The following is a 16,519-nucleotide window of genomic DNA, read 5'->3' as shown; positions in this document are numbered from 1 at the left end:
TCATGGGACATGCCTGACTGGTCCACAGGTTCTGAATCCAAGCCTAGGGGGATCAATTAAAAAAGACATAGAAGAAAAACAATATATACACACAGATGCTGGAACCCAACAGTTCCTCACAGAGATGAATTCTGTGTAAAGGCAGAGATGGCAATCCCTTGGTGTAGCCTTAGGAGAGCTCAGAGTTTATATATGATTTTCAGAATATATGTGGCGAGTCTAGCCTTCACAGAGAATTATTATTATTTCAAACCACCCTGATTCTCTTACATTTGGATAAATCTTTGTATATAAATATAGGTATTAACATACATTTATAAATAGATATAGGCACACACAGTGGTGTGATCTCTGTTTCCTTTAAACTTGTAGAAAGCAGTACAGCTCTGGGTTTCAATTAAAAAAGATGGTGCAAGGGGAGAGGAAGTATCAGACACTCCGGATCAAGTGCTTGCTGTTGTAATCCAAGTCTGAATATTAAAATGCAAGTGTTCAGGACATGCTGGGAAACAAGAAGCAGGACGTGCACCCTCTGGCTGCTTGGGTTCTGAATCAAGAGGGAGGATGTTGTCTTATCTTCTGTCATCTCTAGGCGGGGAGCTGTCTCCGCATTTCTCCTTGGTGCTCTTAAAATGAATCAAGCATGAAATGTACCCAGGAAACCTTTCTCCCTCAAGCATGATGGGGCAGAGAAAAATAATAAGACTTGAAAGAAGAAGCCACAGATTCTTCTTGGCCGGATGCCCAAATACTCTGTAGTTGGGGCCAAGTGAGCTGCTCGCTTTGGTAGCCAAATATTTCAGCCTGTTTTTGACTTCAGGATGTGTTCTGATCCAGTGGATACAATGTCGTAGCAGCAAGCTCTTCCAAGGGTCAGTAAGTACCCACTTGAGCTGACTTATTTCTTGGACATGGCTGGTACATCTGCAGCCTTGGTGAGTCAGTTGGTGACTCATTTGACCCTTCACTGAGCGCTGGAGATGGAGAGGGAGGAAAGTCATAGTACTCAGTGCAGAGTGACTCACCATCCATTCACTGTGGGATTTGGCAAATGCAGTGGTGGACGACTGCGATGTGAGTGGGTTACAGACCAGGCACATAGGAAGGAGATGTTCCAAATGATACTTTTCGAATCAGCAGCCAAACGTCCATGGGAACCAGAATACCTGGAGTAACAGGAATCTCTGGGCTGCCATCAGAGGACACTTCTAGAGGCAGAAAAGGTTCCATGGTGCTCTAAAAATTACTGGAGAAGAGCAGGGGTACGGAGCAAGCCAGCAATGAAGAACGAGATGTAGGAGAAGAAAGACCTTTGGAGGGGAAGTATTTGGAGGGTTAGACCCTGTCTCTTGAGAAGTGTTTCCTTGCAGTTGCCCTTGGAAAGCACTGAAGCAGTGTAGCTACTGGACTTGGAATCTTCAATAACCATCAGTAACATGGCCATAATACTGGGAGTGATGGTGTGCGGATTAAATGAGGGAATGCAGGAGAAGCACTTGGATCATAGTAAGGCCTTAGTCCATGTGAGCTGCTGTTAGAGCCTGCTTCCTTTTTAAAAAACCAACACTGGCTCCTCTTCCCTGCAGGATCTATTCTGGTCTCCCTAACTTGGCCTTCAAAGCCTTTTTCAAGTTGCCCTCAACATTTTCATCTAAATTTATTTAGATAAGCCAGGCTTATTCATATACCGTCCCTGCATTTCTCACCTTTGACCCACGTTGTTCCCTTTGTGAGTAATGCCCGTCCTATTTTTGTCAGTTTGAATTCTGCCATTCATTCAGATCCCAGTTGACTCCCCACATATCTCGGAAGCATCCCTCATTGACTTCTGAGTCTCCTTCCTTTGCATTCCTTTATCACTGGTGGCATGCTCATTATTTCAGTCAGGTTTTGGCTATACTGTTGGCTTTCTGAGAGCCAGGTCTAGATTTTGGACTTCTTTGTATTCCAGACAACAGTCTGCCTATGCTGGGGCCAGCGGTACAGCTCACCAGGCAAAACGGGGTATGAATCCCAGTTCACTCTAATATTTAGTGGCATGTGATTTCCAACATATCACTTAATCTTTGTGAGCTTCAGTTTGCTCAACTGTAAAATGGGCATATTAATGTCTGCCTTGCAGAATGTACATGGGGAGTAGAACTGATATGCAGAGCACTCATCTGGCATAGAATGGGTGCTAAATAAATGGTAGATATTATTATTGTTAATAATAATAATCCAGTGAACTGATGTTTGTGCATTCAGTGTACCGTAAAGTCGTGGTGTTGAATACTTTCTGTTGTCCACAGTTATACAGTTCTGCTGAATTTGGGAGAAGGTGGCAGCTTATCCAGGAAGGGGTCATACCGAACAGGTTCTACTGGTAAGTCTCACTCTATTTTCTAGCACATTTAGGATATCACCTGTGAAAATGAGCATTGGAATCTTTTCCTCACCCAGAACTCTCATGTGAATTCTGTTCTTATTGGGTTATGCACACAGCCCCTAGGGCAGAAGGTGACATTGGGGTGGTAAACATCTTAAGGGAATGTTAAAGCAGTGTCATAAATCACTTCACAAACCCAACATAGATAACTGAGATTAATGGACAACAGGGGCTTTGTTGTTTTGTTGTATTTTGATGAGACTTTGAGACTGACACTTAAGAACATTTTAATAGTGACTTTTATTACTAAAAGCATGATATACACATATACGGCATGTTCATATAAAGGTTTTCAGTGTAAATAAGTAGATCTTATTTAGTCTAAAAGCAGATCCTCTTCCCATTCCTGCTTTGAAGTCTTCTAGACATTCTCATCATCATGTGGGACGCAACCATTGTTTTTAACTTCTTACTTATCCTTCCATAAATGTTCTCTGAATTACTAAACACGTGTAAATATAAATATACATATTAGTAATTGTTTTTTTAGTCAGCTTTGACTGCTATAACAAAATACCATAGACTGGGTGGCTTGAACAACACAGAAAAGAAGGAGGGAAAGAAAGTAATATTCTCTTTTTTTTTTTTTTTTTTTTAACCTTCTGAGCCCATCCCCCTGGTTAAATTAGAGGTGGCCTCCCTCCCTGGGTTACTACAATTGAAAAGAAGGGATAATACAAGTTCCTTTTAGCTTCTGAGTTTCCAAGGGCCTAGATCCCAGCAAAATAAGAACAAAGTACAAAGTATTCTAGTGTAATGTTGACATTACTTATCAATCCCTTTTGAATTTACAACCTAAACCCTATAAAAGACGCGATTCTGCCTTATCCTAATTTATCTAATCTGCCTATGGAAAAGGCATCTAGGTTGTTTCCAGACTTCTGCTAGTATAAACAGTGCCCTGCAGAACTAGCTAGGACAAGAGTTTAAATATCCCTTGTTCACATCATTGAGAATCATTGGCGCAATGACCTTTTAGGAGCCAATGAGCTTCCTGCAGCTAGGACAGTAAAAGTTGTCTCCCCTTTCCTCCTCCTGAAATCACACTGCCTCTCACCATGCCTTGGGACTTCCACGTACCTAATAGCTTCCCCCACCACTCCAATTCTCTCACTTCTAAGAGCAATGCATTTTTATCTTTCTTATTTTCAAACACTGCCCTGAGACCCTGTGGGATTTGAAAGCCAGAGAACAGATAAATCTCTTAAAACACTAGTGAAACTGCCTGAAAAAGTAAAAGACAAGTCATTTGCAAACAAACTGGCTCAAAGTTAACACACAGAGACTTCTATATGGAAAGATACTTTCTCTTCCCGCATCACAGAGACATTGATAACTAAATAGGGTTTCTGTTGCTCAGAACTTATTCACCTCTTCCCTGCTGCTCCCACTCAGGAATGGCTGAAGCTTTGTTTTTGGCATCTAAGTTGGATGCCCTTCTCCAGGAATTCAGTTGTAGCTGTCACTGCGTCTCCCTTCTCTGATCAGCATTTCTTCTCTTCCTCACTTACTCATTCTGTCCCTTATTCATGAGATACCTTGCATCTCCATGTGTTTTGCCTATAAATTATAAAGTCACTTTTTGGAAAGCAGGTCCATATTTTTTTCTCTCTTACTGGGTGTTATACGTTCATAGAAAGGCCTCAGAGAATAAATAAATAAAAGACCAAACTAAATTAACGTGGTTCCCCTGGTTTAACCTGGAAATGAAGTTGATGCTTTGCCAGTGAGAAGGTATGAGGGACCAATCATTCCTTAAGTCCTGCTTCCAAGTGACTGAATATATCTGCATGTGGACCCAGCAATTGAAGGCAGAAAGTTGCAGTTCTCAAATGACTGGAGAGAAGTTTGTTCCAACCAATAGAAACAAAGAAAAACATTGACCAAAAAAACCAAAAAAAAAAAACAACGGATGAGAGAATTTCCCATGTTAAGCGGTACATGGTACACAGTATCTTCTAGCTCACTGAAGGGCTTATTTACACACAGCTTTGGGAGGTGAACAAATCCATCATTGCTTTGGCTGGTAGTAATTGAACCCATTCTTATCTATTCTTGAAATGGGGTCCTTCTATCTGTAAGCCTGATTAGCAAAGCCCTTGTAACCAAATGTTATATCATTATCTTTATAAGAACTATACACATGATCACATATAAATTCTAATTAATCTGTCTGTTGAGTGAAATGAATGATACCCCTTCTCTGCCTCTGGGAATGGAATCTCTCCATTCAAGTCCTGATATTGTGATAGGCATTATTCAAACTTAAGCAATTTAATCCTCAGAACGATTCTATGAAGTAAGCGTTGCGTTATCATCCCTAACAGATCAGGAACTTTTGGCATGGAGAGGTCAAGTAATTTAGCTAAGATCACACAGCCAGAAAGTGGCAGAGCCAGGATTCAAATGCAGGCAGAATGGCCTCAAAGCCCATGAGCTACTAAATTAGTGGACTCTACTGCCTAGGCCTCTTGGAATGTTTTTTCTGGGCTGCAGCTGTGAGCCCTAGAAATCTAGCCCATTCAGGCAGATGAGCAGAGAAAATCCAAAGCTCTTTTGGCCACCATGCCTGTGTGTGTCTCTCTCCAGCTGGGCTTGGCAAATGGCCTCCTTGGGTTCTTTAAGCTAGGTTGTTTTTTCCAGAGAAAGCATGAGACCTTGTAAATTGCACAGTGCACACTGACTGTTGATGAAATCTCTTGGTCTCTGGCCACATGGTCTGTATTTTCTGACTCTGAGCAACTTCCTAAGGCTGGCAGAAAAGGTGTCATTCAAAGCAGTATTTATTAGACTCCTGGAAATCAGTTGCTTCAAATTACATAAGAACTATAGGGCTATCTAGGATTATTCAGCGAGCTTAATTGAAAGAAGCTCTCATTAATCATTTCTGCTTGAAGCCTGGCTGTGGGAGTGTGGAGGTGACTAAGGGGAACTTTTCTAGTGCTAAATTGAATTGACGAGTGACCCTGGGTAATAATATAGCATTTCCCATGGAGAAAAATGAAGATGAATTCATATCTTTTCCTCATCACCTAGTACACTTAAGAAATATCTTTATTTTGGGTGGCAGTAGTAATGCCACCCCTGGAAGTAATCAATGGCAATTGTGAAACAATTATGGAGTTTAACAGTTTATCCTTATATTCTCGGTGGTTGTTGGTAGTACTATCATACTGACATACATATGAACTTTCTTCCAAGGAGTTTAAATTGCTTCCAAAACTGATTTACATGTTTAGGGCATCTTATAAAACATATTTTAGCACAATACTGCCCTTAATAGAATAGGTGTCTTTTTATTCAACTAACTGCTATAGCAGTCTTGTTCTTTACTATGTCAGAAATCAATTATACTGGGAGGCAGTACAGCCTGGAGGTTAAGGGGCTCAGAGATACTGAGGTGTGAGTTCTAGCTTTGCCATTTACTAAGTAAGGGGTCATGGGGAAGTTAAGTTCTGTGTGCCTCAGTTTTTTTCCCCTGTAAAGTGAAGATAATTAATACCTACTTAATCAAATGAGATGTTTCTTGTGAATTGGTTATATGCCTGGCATCTAAGAGTTGTATTAAGTTCCCACTGGCTAATAGTAGTGTTATTAATAGTAGCTGACTTTTTTTTTTTTTTTTTTTTTTTGCGGTACGCGGGCCTCTCACTGTTGCGGCCTCTCCCGTTGCAGAGCACAGGCTCCGGACGCGCAGGCTCAGCAGCCATGGCTCACGGGCCCAGCCGCTCCGCGGCATGTGGGATCTTCCCAGACCGGGGCACGAACCCGTGTCCCCTGCATCGGCAGGCGGACCCTCAACCACTGCGCCACCAGGGAAGCCCAGTAGCTGACTTTTTACGTCTTAGTTTTGTTTCTCCCCCATGCTGGCTTCATCCTCAGGTCGCTTTCCCCATTGATAGCAATGATGGACATCATCAGCTTTGGTCTTACAACCTAACAGTTTGGAAGCTCCGTCAAACCAGTAGGCCTCTTTCCTCATGTTTCCAGGGATTGAATCCCAGTAGTCTGCATTACTCATGTAGGTCAGACACATATCTTCCCTGGGAACTGAAATAAGAGATGGTATTGAGTCCCAGTTAAACTGCATGGTTCAAGGTTGGAGGAGAGAGGGTTTCTAAAAAGGAAAAAAAAGAGAAAAAGGTTCTGTTATCATAAAATAGAGGGATAGATTTTCATTACGGAAAAAATACAGATGGGAGAACTGAGTGCCAGCAAGATACTGTTCCATAAAAGGGATTTGTATTTGTTAATTAACTATATACAATGGTCTGGGCACATGATAAATCATGCCCTTTGATCCTCATAACAGGACTGTGAGGTAGGGATTTTTACTCTCGTTTTGATGAAATAGAAAAGTGATGTAGTTTACCCGACATAAAATATAATACAGCCGGGTTTTGAAACTTGGTCTCTCTGGGTCCATGGTTCTTGCTTGCGATAGTGAAGATCAGCTCAAAACTCAAGACTTATTTTCCACCTGTATCCCCCATAATAACTGTTAGTTTAACAGTTGGATAGATAAGAGCCAACGTGCTGCATTTGACACTGAAGAAGAACAAGAAATGGAGGACCAATGTTAGCCAAATGCCTTGAATAAGTGAAGCTTTTGCCAGAAGCCAAGTTTACTGTTAGAGGTTGATGAACGTGGTTTGTTGGCATCTGATTCGAGTTTAGGACAAAGCACTGGAAGGCAGTTTTCGTTAGAAACCACTCAGTGATCTTTATCTATGCAAAAGACAAAGCAATCTTAGAACTGTTTCACTTAATTAAAAATACATTCAGATGTACCTTATTGATTATGTCGTTCTGACGTATAGGGGGCTGGCTGGAAACAGGGACAGCTGAATGGCGATGACATGTTTTCTGTGACAAATTCACACATGGAAAATTAAGAGTCGGCTCGACAATGAACCTGTTGTTTTTCTGGAATGCCATCTTGTTTCAGTGGTATCCCTCAGGGGGCATAAGACAGCTGTATTATATAGCGGAGGGATGTAGGGATACTTCCGGCTCCATCCTCAGTGTGTTTGAGCAAGTTTCCACATTCTCATTCATCCCCATTGTTCAATGCCAGTCAGTATGAATGACTTCCCATTGCACATCTTTGGCAACAAGTCCCATTTCTTGAGCACTTACTGTGTGCCAAGCTCTGTGCTGAGTGCTTTGCATATGTTGTTTTAAACAATCCTCAAATCAATGATGTGAAATGATTTATTGATCAAAACTCCGTCAAGACCTGTGAAAAAAAAAATTAAAGCAGTATTGGCTCATGGATCTGATAAATCAGGTCTAACTTTTTCTAGACTCTACTTGATCCAGAGGCTCATTGAAGTCATCAGCTCTTTTTTCTTTCTTTTCTTTTGTTTCCAAAGGCATTTGTTTTTTTATTGAAGTATAATTGATTTACAGTGTTGTGTTGGTTTCAGGTGTACAGCAAAGTTATACATGAAGTCATCACTTCCTACCCAAGGTCCTCTCATCTAACCGCAGGCATAAGAGGCAGATCCATACACTTTTGTTAATATATCTGGCTATAGTCAGAAAACACTCTGGGACTTAAAAAAGTTTCTCTCTGTGCTGATTCATGGCACTACTGCTCATCATCTAGTCCTTGTTGAATATTGCTGCCAAGCCAATTTCAGCATTTTATTTACCTTGTTGTTTGATAGCTTGTTTTATATTCACCAGGTCACCATGACCCTTCCTCTTCTTCCTTCAGATATGCTGGCATTCAACACAGCATCTTCAAGACTTCTAAGCCACTCACACCAAAGGGGCTTGGAGGGGATATGGCATGAGATGACTCTTGTCTCTTTCCCCAGATGGGTTTGAAAGAGATGGATTCAGTAACAAGAGAATTCTCTCGACTTTTCCTTTCTCAGGTTTTGCAAACTGGAAATGGGGTGAAGTCTAATGATGTTACAAAAAAAACAAATATATATATGTACATATACATATATATGTAAAATGTAATATATAAAGTAAAACTCTGTGCTGTCAAAATAACTAGAAAATGTGATACTGTAGTTGATAGTATTGGATTAGATAGGGTGTAAGGCTATTTTTTAAAGATACTCTGCCTCATCCTTCACCCACATCTATGAAACTAGTCATTTTCTGCAGAGAACTTCTTAAAAAACACCATCGCTCGCTTTCAATTTTATGTGAGCTGGCAGTGGAACATCCCGCCACTCAAAATCAGCTTTTTCTAGAGCTTCCGTATTTCTGTATTCCCTATATCCCAGCCTCAGTGCCTTAGAGTCATATTCAACTCTGTTCTCTTACTCACTCTTTTTTTTTTTTTAATAAATTTATTTATTTATTTTTGGCTGTGTTGGGTCTTTGTTGCTGCTTGAGGGCTTTCTCTAGTTGTGGTGAGCGGGGGCTACTCTTCGTTGTGGTGTGCGGGCTTCTCATTGCAGTGGCTTGTCTTGTTGCAGAGCACGAGCTCTAGGCATGTGGGCTTCAGTAGTTGTGGTGCACAGGCTTAGTTGCTCTGTGGCATGTGGGATCTTCCCGGACCAGGGCTTGAACCCGCGTCCCCTGAATTGGCAGGCGGATTCTTAACCACTGTGCCACCAGGGAAGCCCTCTTACTCACTCTGAAATCTTTGGGTTTCCAAATCCCATTGGTTCTACTTCAGGGAAGTTATATCTGTCCACCTCCTCTTCCACCCTCCCTAGCATTACACTGGTTCAGCATCCCCCCACTAGGAATAGTGAAAAGGCCCCTCCATCCATCCCCTCATATCGTAACTACTGCCAAAGGAATTGTGTAAGCATTTCCCTGATCGAGTGTTTGCCCCATTCCTCATTGCCTACAACATAAAATTAAAAAGAGTAAGAATGTAACCAGGTTCTTGCAAACCTGGGTTCAGATATATATTTTCTGAGCCAACCGCCATGCTCCTAGTTCTTTGTACTACATTCCAGGAGGCCAGATAAAAAGTCTAAGCACTGGTTAGTCTATGGAGCAGTCTATATCTCTATGGTTTTATACAACTCTTACCTGGGGATAAACTGTCCTCTTTTGTTTTTGCAGTGATTAATTTTAGCACCTACTGTGTATCAGGACAGTTTTGGTCTTTGAATGCAAAGAATGTATGAGGGTATTTGTCATTATTAGGATCACAGTATCAGACCTTTATGGCCTTATGCTGATGGCTGCGTCTACCATGTAGCCTTCTTTGGTTCTTGCTTCTTGTTTTTCTAGGCAAGAAGAATCTCTTTCTTTGAATTTAAATGTGATTATGTCATAAATAAAACATAATGTGTCATAGCATGCATTGTATTACAGGTGTGCGTGTGGGATTGGTTGAAAGAGTACAGGCTTAGAGCCAGCATATGAAGCTTCCAACCTTAGCTTCACTCTCTACTTACTACCTGGGTGATCTTGAGAAACTCCTTCACCTGCCCGAGCTTCAGTTTCCTTATTCGAAGGCTTATTTTGAGAATCAAAAATGGCATATTATCATAATTATTATTAAGTAACTTAGCCCTTAGTATGTGCTCTATCTTTTTATTTCCTCATTTCCATCTCCTGATGGAGGATAAGTTCCTTAAGGACCAAGACTGTCATTAACGTATTTCTATCTTGTGTACCACAATAAAAGGAATAGCAGAAACTGTAGTGCACGCACACACACACACACACACACACACACACACACAGAAATTCATCAAGTACACGTATATATATGTATATGCACAAACATAAACCTCCAGTTGAAACTCATCTTGAATGGACTTGATCAGGGAACCATAATAGATGACCTGTTTTTCCTTCCAGCCTGAACAGGTTAGACTTCTAAGCCACTGACGCCATCAAAGTGTATATTGAAAAGTGGGGAGGATTCTAGATCAGTAAAAGGAACAGTTTTCTATGCAGTAGGTTGTTTATTAACTCGACAGGCTGTCCTAAGGAGTCATGAGATCCATGTTAGCAGAGGAATTTAAACAAAAACAGAGTGGCTGCCTCCTAGACTGCTCTCACAGGGAACTGTGCCGTAGAATATTGACAGATCCTCTACACACTTCAGAATATGGAATTCAGGTGAGGAACTCAGAACCCTCCGTTCTTTGGAGCATGGACTTTATTCTCTCTTCTCTGGAAGTCTCTTCTGGTTCTGAGACTCTGAGCTGAACCATGTGCGTGGCTTGGGTAAGGAGCAGGGAGAAGTAGCAGGAAATCATTCCTGAGATCACATACCAAGAGCTCCAATGGGGCATTTCTGGCACCTATACCAGGCGTGCTGGATAAGAGGATTTTCATTATCCTCGAGAGGACTGGTGTTTTATCTTTTTTTTTTTTTTTCCTGTTAATGAGCTCCACTTGAGTGCTATTTCCCTATCCACTTGTACCTTCCTCCACTTCTTAAATCTCTTCCTGTGATTAGCAAGTTTTCCCTACGAATTAAGTTAAATTTCCCCTGCTACACTGTGAGCCCATCGCTTTTCTCGTGACCTGCATTCACTAATGGCCATTATTGATTCCTGTCCTCCTTGATGACTTCTTGGCTCCATGGACTGTAATTCCTCTATCTCTGAGCAACTGAGATTCAGTCATTTCTCTAGATTTCCACTAAGAACTCTTATGATGGCAGAGTACAAGAGATGGCAGTGAAAGAGTGAAAGGGGGAAATCCTCATAATTATGGCTTCCTAATTTATACTAATATTAAAAAAATTTGACTTATGCCCTAGTGATCAGACTTCATTTAGCCTTCGAGTTCAAGACCCTGTGGGTGTGTCCAGTGTCTGTGTCTGTGGTTTCCCTTTTGCTCAGTTAATCATTCTCCTCCTTTGTGTGTTCCATTTAGCCAATGAGAGAGGCTGTTTGGTGTTTCAGAGTGAGGGATCTGGAGTCAGAATGCTTGTGGTATCAACAGAATCCTGTTTTCAAGGGGTGTGACGATGAGCTATTTAGTTACCGTGTCTTCATTTGTATCATAGTCATCATAATAGTGTCTTCCTCATGTATTTGTTGTCAGGATGAAAATGAGATTCCAGGTTACACTCTAAACACATAATACATGGTGAATAAATATAAACTATTACTTAAAAGAGGGATAGGACAAGGTGGGTATTAATGAGTTTCTGCAATGTGGCCATCTCACTCTGATATTGATTTAATAATTTATATTTCCAGTGAGCATTTTTAATGTGTGTATGAGTTTTGTTTTTGTTGCCCCAGAATTAAGAACAATGGATAGAAAATCAGCTTACTGTTTTATTTTGTAGCTTCTCAGATAGGTGAAAACTCCTATCATACAATTCATTTAATTTACATCAGTTGAGGCATTTTCAGAGCTAACTCCTGGCCATAAAGATAGAGGAAACAGCCCCTGCCCTCAAGGGGGCCTTCAGCTGCTGAGGTGGGGTTGCAAAGGGAGCCCCTAGAGAAGTCTGTGGAAGGATATTGCCCCTGCATAGCTGCCCCTCTGAGTTTGCAGCCAAGCATTTGGCTTGATGCCTAAGGTCATAAGACTGGAAGTTTGGGAGAAAAGCTGGACTTGTAATAGTGAAGGGAAGAGCAAGGACAAGCTAGATAGAAACTACCCGTCCTTCTGCAGTGCCTCCCACCACCTCTAGCCAAAGGGACCTTCAGAGTGAAATAGCCACTACTTCCCTCCTGCCTTGCAGATGTCACACATATTTCCTTTCAGTCCATTATAACTGGAAACCATTCAGAGACTCTGGAAAACACAGTCACATCTTCTCCAGGTTGATCCAGTGCAAAATCGCCAGAGTCCACCCCTTGGAAACTTGGCACCTGTGCACATCATTTTAAATCATGTATGACTTCCAAATGAAAACAGAAACAAAATTATGCATCTACCTAGCATGAGAGAACCCCCCATACAACTTAAAACATGATAAATATCTTCCTAAAAAGATGAAAAAACAATTGCCCGTGTCGGGAATATCCTTGGGTGATACTCTTCTTTTAGGGAGTCATACTTCCCCTTTCTGTATTCCATAAGTGAAATACCAACATGTAAGCTCAGCCACCTTAACACATTTTATGTCAAAACAGAGGAATGGGAAAGAGGAAAAAGAAAGGAAAAGATTTACACACACACACACACACACACACACACACACACACACACACAAATATATTTATATTAAATTAGATGAGGATGGGTCTCTAAGGAATGGCTCCTAAGGAAAGGAATTTTTCTGTTAATAGGCCAAAGAAGAGAAGAAATTGACCCAAAATCTAGGATAGGGCTTCCCTGGTGGCACAGTGGTTGAGAGTCCGCCTGCCAATGCAGGGGACACGGGTTCGTGCCCCGGTATGGGAAGATCCCACATGCCGCAGAGTGGCTGGGCCCCTGAGCCATGGCCGCTGAGCCTGCGCATCCGGAGCCAGTGCTCCGCAACAGGGGAGGCCACAACAGTGAGAAGCCCGCGTGCAGCAAAAAAAAAAAAAAAAAATCTAGGATAGTAGAGTGCCCAGAACGGTACCTGGTATACACCGTGTAGCTTCAAATCTAAAATTTCATTAAATGAGGATGCACCCTTATTTTCTGTATGTGTCAAAATAATTCTACCTATTAAACTTTATCATTTCAATGATTTTAAGACACCTACTAATTTAAGAGATGTTAAAATTAAAAAAATAAAAATGAGTGTGGGCTTCCCTAGTGGTGCAGTGGTTGAGAGTCTGCCTGCCGATGCAGGGGACACGGGTTCATGCCCCGGTCTGGGAAGATCCCACATGCTGCGGAGTGGCTGGGCCCCTGAGCGATGGCCGCTGAGCCTGCGCGTCCGGAGCCTGTGCTCCGCAACAGGAGAGGCCACAGCAGTGAGAGGCCCACGTACCGCAAAAAAAAAAAAAAAAAAAAAAAAAGACACCTACTAATTTAAGAGACGTTAAAATTTAAAAAAAAAAATAGCGTTTTTTTGGAATTGATGAGATGGGTGCACAATAAATATTTGTTGAATGATTGAAAGGTGAGGAGTGGATACTGGAGATGAGACAACCATAGATATTTATTTTTCAAACCAAAGGTTAGATAGGGTTGTCTAAATAGATAACTAATGAGATATAGAATGGTGAATTCTACACAGGAGGGTAGTGGAGACCCAGAACCTGGATCATTTGACTGGGTAGGAATGAAATGCAGAGTCGGCTGAGGAAGATCTTAAAAACAACAGTAAGATGCTGAATCCTTGTAGATGACTAGCCCTGATGTGTTTATGCATCAGAATCTCAGGATTCTTAAAAAACTTAGGGCTCGTCATATCTGGCTTCTGACTTGCAGGAATCCCTTCTACAAAATTCTGAGTAAGTGGCTGAAAACAGCCCTTTGGATTAAGAATGGAATTTTGTCTGTCTGTCAGGATCTGTCTTCCTCTGAAGACAATAACTAGAGGAAATACACTAGTCCCACTGTTTTTTTCATTGTTGGCTCTCTGGCACTTAAAACATGAACACCTCTAAGCAGAGCAATTCTATAATTTAGAGAAAGCTGTCAAGGTTTTCACAGGCATGGCAAGATGTGCCCTGGGGTGGGGTGGGGGGAATGGAATTTGCTGCAGCATTTATGAGATTTATGGTAAAGGTTTTTACACAAGTGTTGAAGTTTAAGGCAGATAAATCCCAGAAGACAAATGCCACCAGTAATTGAATTTCAAAGCCATTATCATGTGCTGAGCAGAGCAACTTTATGACTCTGTTGTGACAAGATGAAACTTGTTAGAATATTTATGTGCCTGGGATAGCTTGTGCATCACCAACCCCAACCCAGAGAACAAACTAGCTCTTCCATGTGCCTCCTATGAGCAGTTAGCCTTCCTGAGTAATTCAGTAGCCAAGGAAAACGAGATGCTTGAGAGGAATCTGAAACAGCCACAGCGTACAGCCAAACCTCACATCTGACCTCGAATTTCAACAGCTCCTGGGCCCAACATATTTATGTTGTCAGCTGAAATCAGGCTTTTCCCATGGAAACCAGGGCAGCCCTAAAATAAATAGACTCTCGCTCTCCACACTGTTTTCTATTTCTAAACAAATGGAGAGTAAAAACATCCCAGTAATAAGAGCCATTTCTCTGATCTTAACATTTCTTTAAAAAATCAGATAACTTCATCTTTTGTGATTGTTGAAATCTATGAATCATACACTCTTGACAGTGGAAATGAAACAGTTATTTTACCTGCTTTACAGGATGAAATGACAACAGGACCAATCCACTCCTCGTGATAACAATGATTTAGTTACAACAGATTGTGTTCCAGCTTATAGTAGCTTTGCTATAATAGAGTCTATCCTTGTGATATGTGGGTAGTTTTCTCTCCCTAATTTTTTATTTTGAAATAATTTTAGAATTGCAGAAGAATTTCAAAGAATAAGAGAGTTCCCATAAACTTACCTCATGCTAACATCTTATATAACCATGGTGTGATATTCATAACTGGGAAATTAACCTTGATTTAATACTATCAGTTAAACTGGAGACTTTATTTGGATCTCTCCAGGTTTTCTACTAATGTCCTTTTTTTTTTCCCATCTAGGATCCAAATAAGAATCCTACATTGCATTTATTTGTCATGTCTTTTCTCGTCTCCTCAAATCTCCCACTTTCCTTGTCTTTGATGACCTGGACAGTTTTGAGGCGTGCTAGTCAGGTGTTTTGTAGAATGTTCCTCAGATTGGGTTAGTCTGATATTTTTTCATGATTACAGTGTTATATATGGTTGGGAAGAAAATCACAGAAATGGTGTGACCTTCTCATGACATCACATCAAAGAGTGCAAGATATCAATATGTCCTACTACTGATGATGGTAACCTTGATCACTTGATTGAGGTGGTATCTGCCAGGTTTCTCCATTTGCAGAGGCACTGTTTTCTCTGCTCCAACCTCTATTTGTTGGAAGCAAGTCCCTGAGTCCAGTTCCCATGCCAGGGAAGGAGAATCAAGCTCCAACTCTTGGTAGAAGGAGTATTAAAAACTGTGTGAATATATGTCAAAATCACCATGATCTGGGGCTTCCCTGGTGATGCAGTGGTTGGGAGTCCGCCTGCTGATGCAGGGGACACGGGTTCGTGCCCCGGTCCGGGAGGATCCCACGTGCCGCGGAGCGGCTGGGCCCGTGAGCCGTGGCCGCTGAGTCTGCATGTCCGGAGCCTGTGCTCCGCAACCGGAGAGGCCACAGCAGTGAGAGGCCCGCATACGGCAAAAAAAAAAAAAAAAAAAATCACCATGATCATTAAATATGTTGAGAGAGATATTTTGAGGCTGTGTGTTTTGCTCGCTAATTTTAGGACTCTTCAGTCAGTCCTGCCTGCAACAATTATGACCATGGTATTCTAATGGAAATTTGCCATATTGATAATCTCATATATGTATTCATTGGAATTCTTCTGAAGGAATAATTGCTGCATTTGACAATTTATTTATTTATAGCATTATTTAATTGCTCGGCCAATGAGGTGACCAGAAAAGACAGTGAATAAGCCCATTTCTGGATTACGTTTTGTTATTTCTTCTTCACCTCAGGAATCTCTGTTCTTTGGTGCTGAGCCTATGGTCAAATAATCCCCGTTAGGCATTAAGGTGCCATTAATGTGCCACCTGCTAATTCAAGGCAAGACCTCTCTGCCTAATAAAGTCCTTCTTAAAGGAACATTTTAAAGTCTGACCTGGGATGAAGAACTCAGAAGGGAATACCTTTTCCCAGTGACACTTTTGCCTTAGTGGCCGTGGAGGTGGGGATTCCCCCAGGAGTTCTGGGCTCTCCCCTCTGTTCAGTTGGGCATCTCACAACATCTTCACCCTAAGGAGGGTGACTTGGGGGTACGTGTGAATGCACGCATGCACACACACACATGCACACTTTTTTCCCTTTCCCCATCTCTCTTCTTTCCTAGGCATGGAAAAATGCAGGCTTCAGGCTTCTCTCCAAAACAAAACAAACCTCTGTAAAGTATACTGACCTCTGTTGCTCAACCATGATTTTAATTCCCAAGACAAAGAATGCAGGTTCCAAATTGACCAATTGAAAAATATATGAAAAATGCAGTATAGGAAATGGGTAGGTATTCTGAACAGTTAAGCACTCTTATAAATGAAAAACCTG

General features: G+C 41.4%; 1 protein-coding gene across 5 annotated transcripts in view; it reads left to right on the top strand.

The window, feature by feature from the left end:
- Window positions 1-16,519, top strand: part of SORCS1 (sortilin related VPS10 domain containing receptor 1) — a 559,188-nt gene that overhangs the window by 359,157 nt on the left and 183,512 nt on the right. For all 5 annotated transcript variants that reach the window (XM_060125410.1, XM_060125412.1, XM_060125411.1 and 2 more), the window contains exon 5: window positions 2,292-2,365. In XM_060125410.1, coding sequence (XP_059981393.1) covers window positions 2,292-2,365 — 74 coding nt within the window. The remainder of the gene's footprint in view (window positions 1-2,291; window positions 2,366-16,519) is intronic.

The sequence above is a fragment of the Lagenorhynchus albirostris genome, chromosome 16 (assembly GCF_949774975.1).
Source record: "Lagenorhynchus albirostris chromosome 16, mLagAlb1.1, whole genome shotgun sequence".
In the NCBI taxonomy this organism is placed as follows: domain Eukaryota; kingdom Metazoa; phylum Chordata; class Mammalia; order Artiodactyla; family Delphinidae; genus Lagenorhynchus; species Lagenorhynchus albirostris.
The sequence above is the reverse complement of the archived record's forward strand: the minus strand, read 5'-3'. Positions and strand labels throughout refer to the sequence as shown.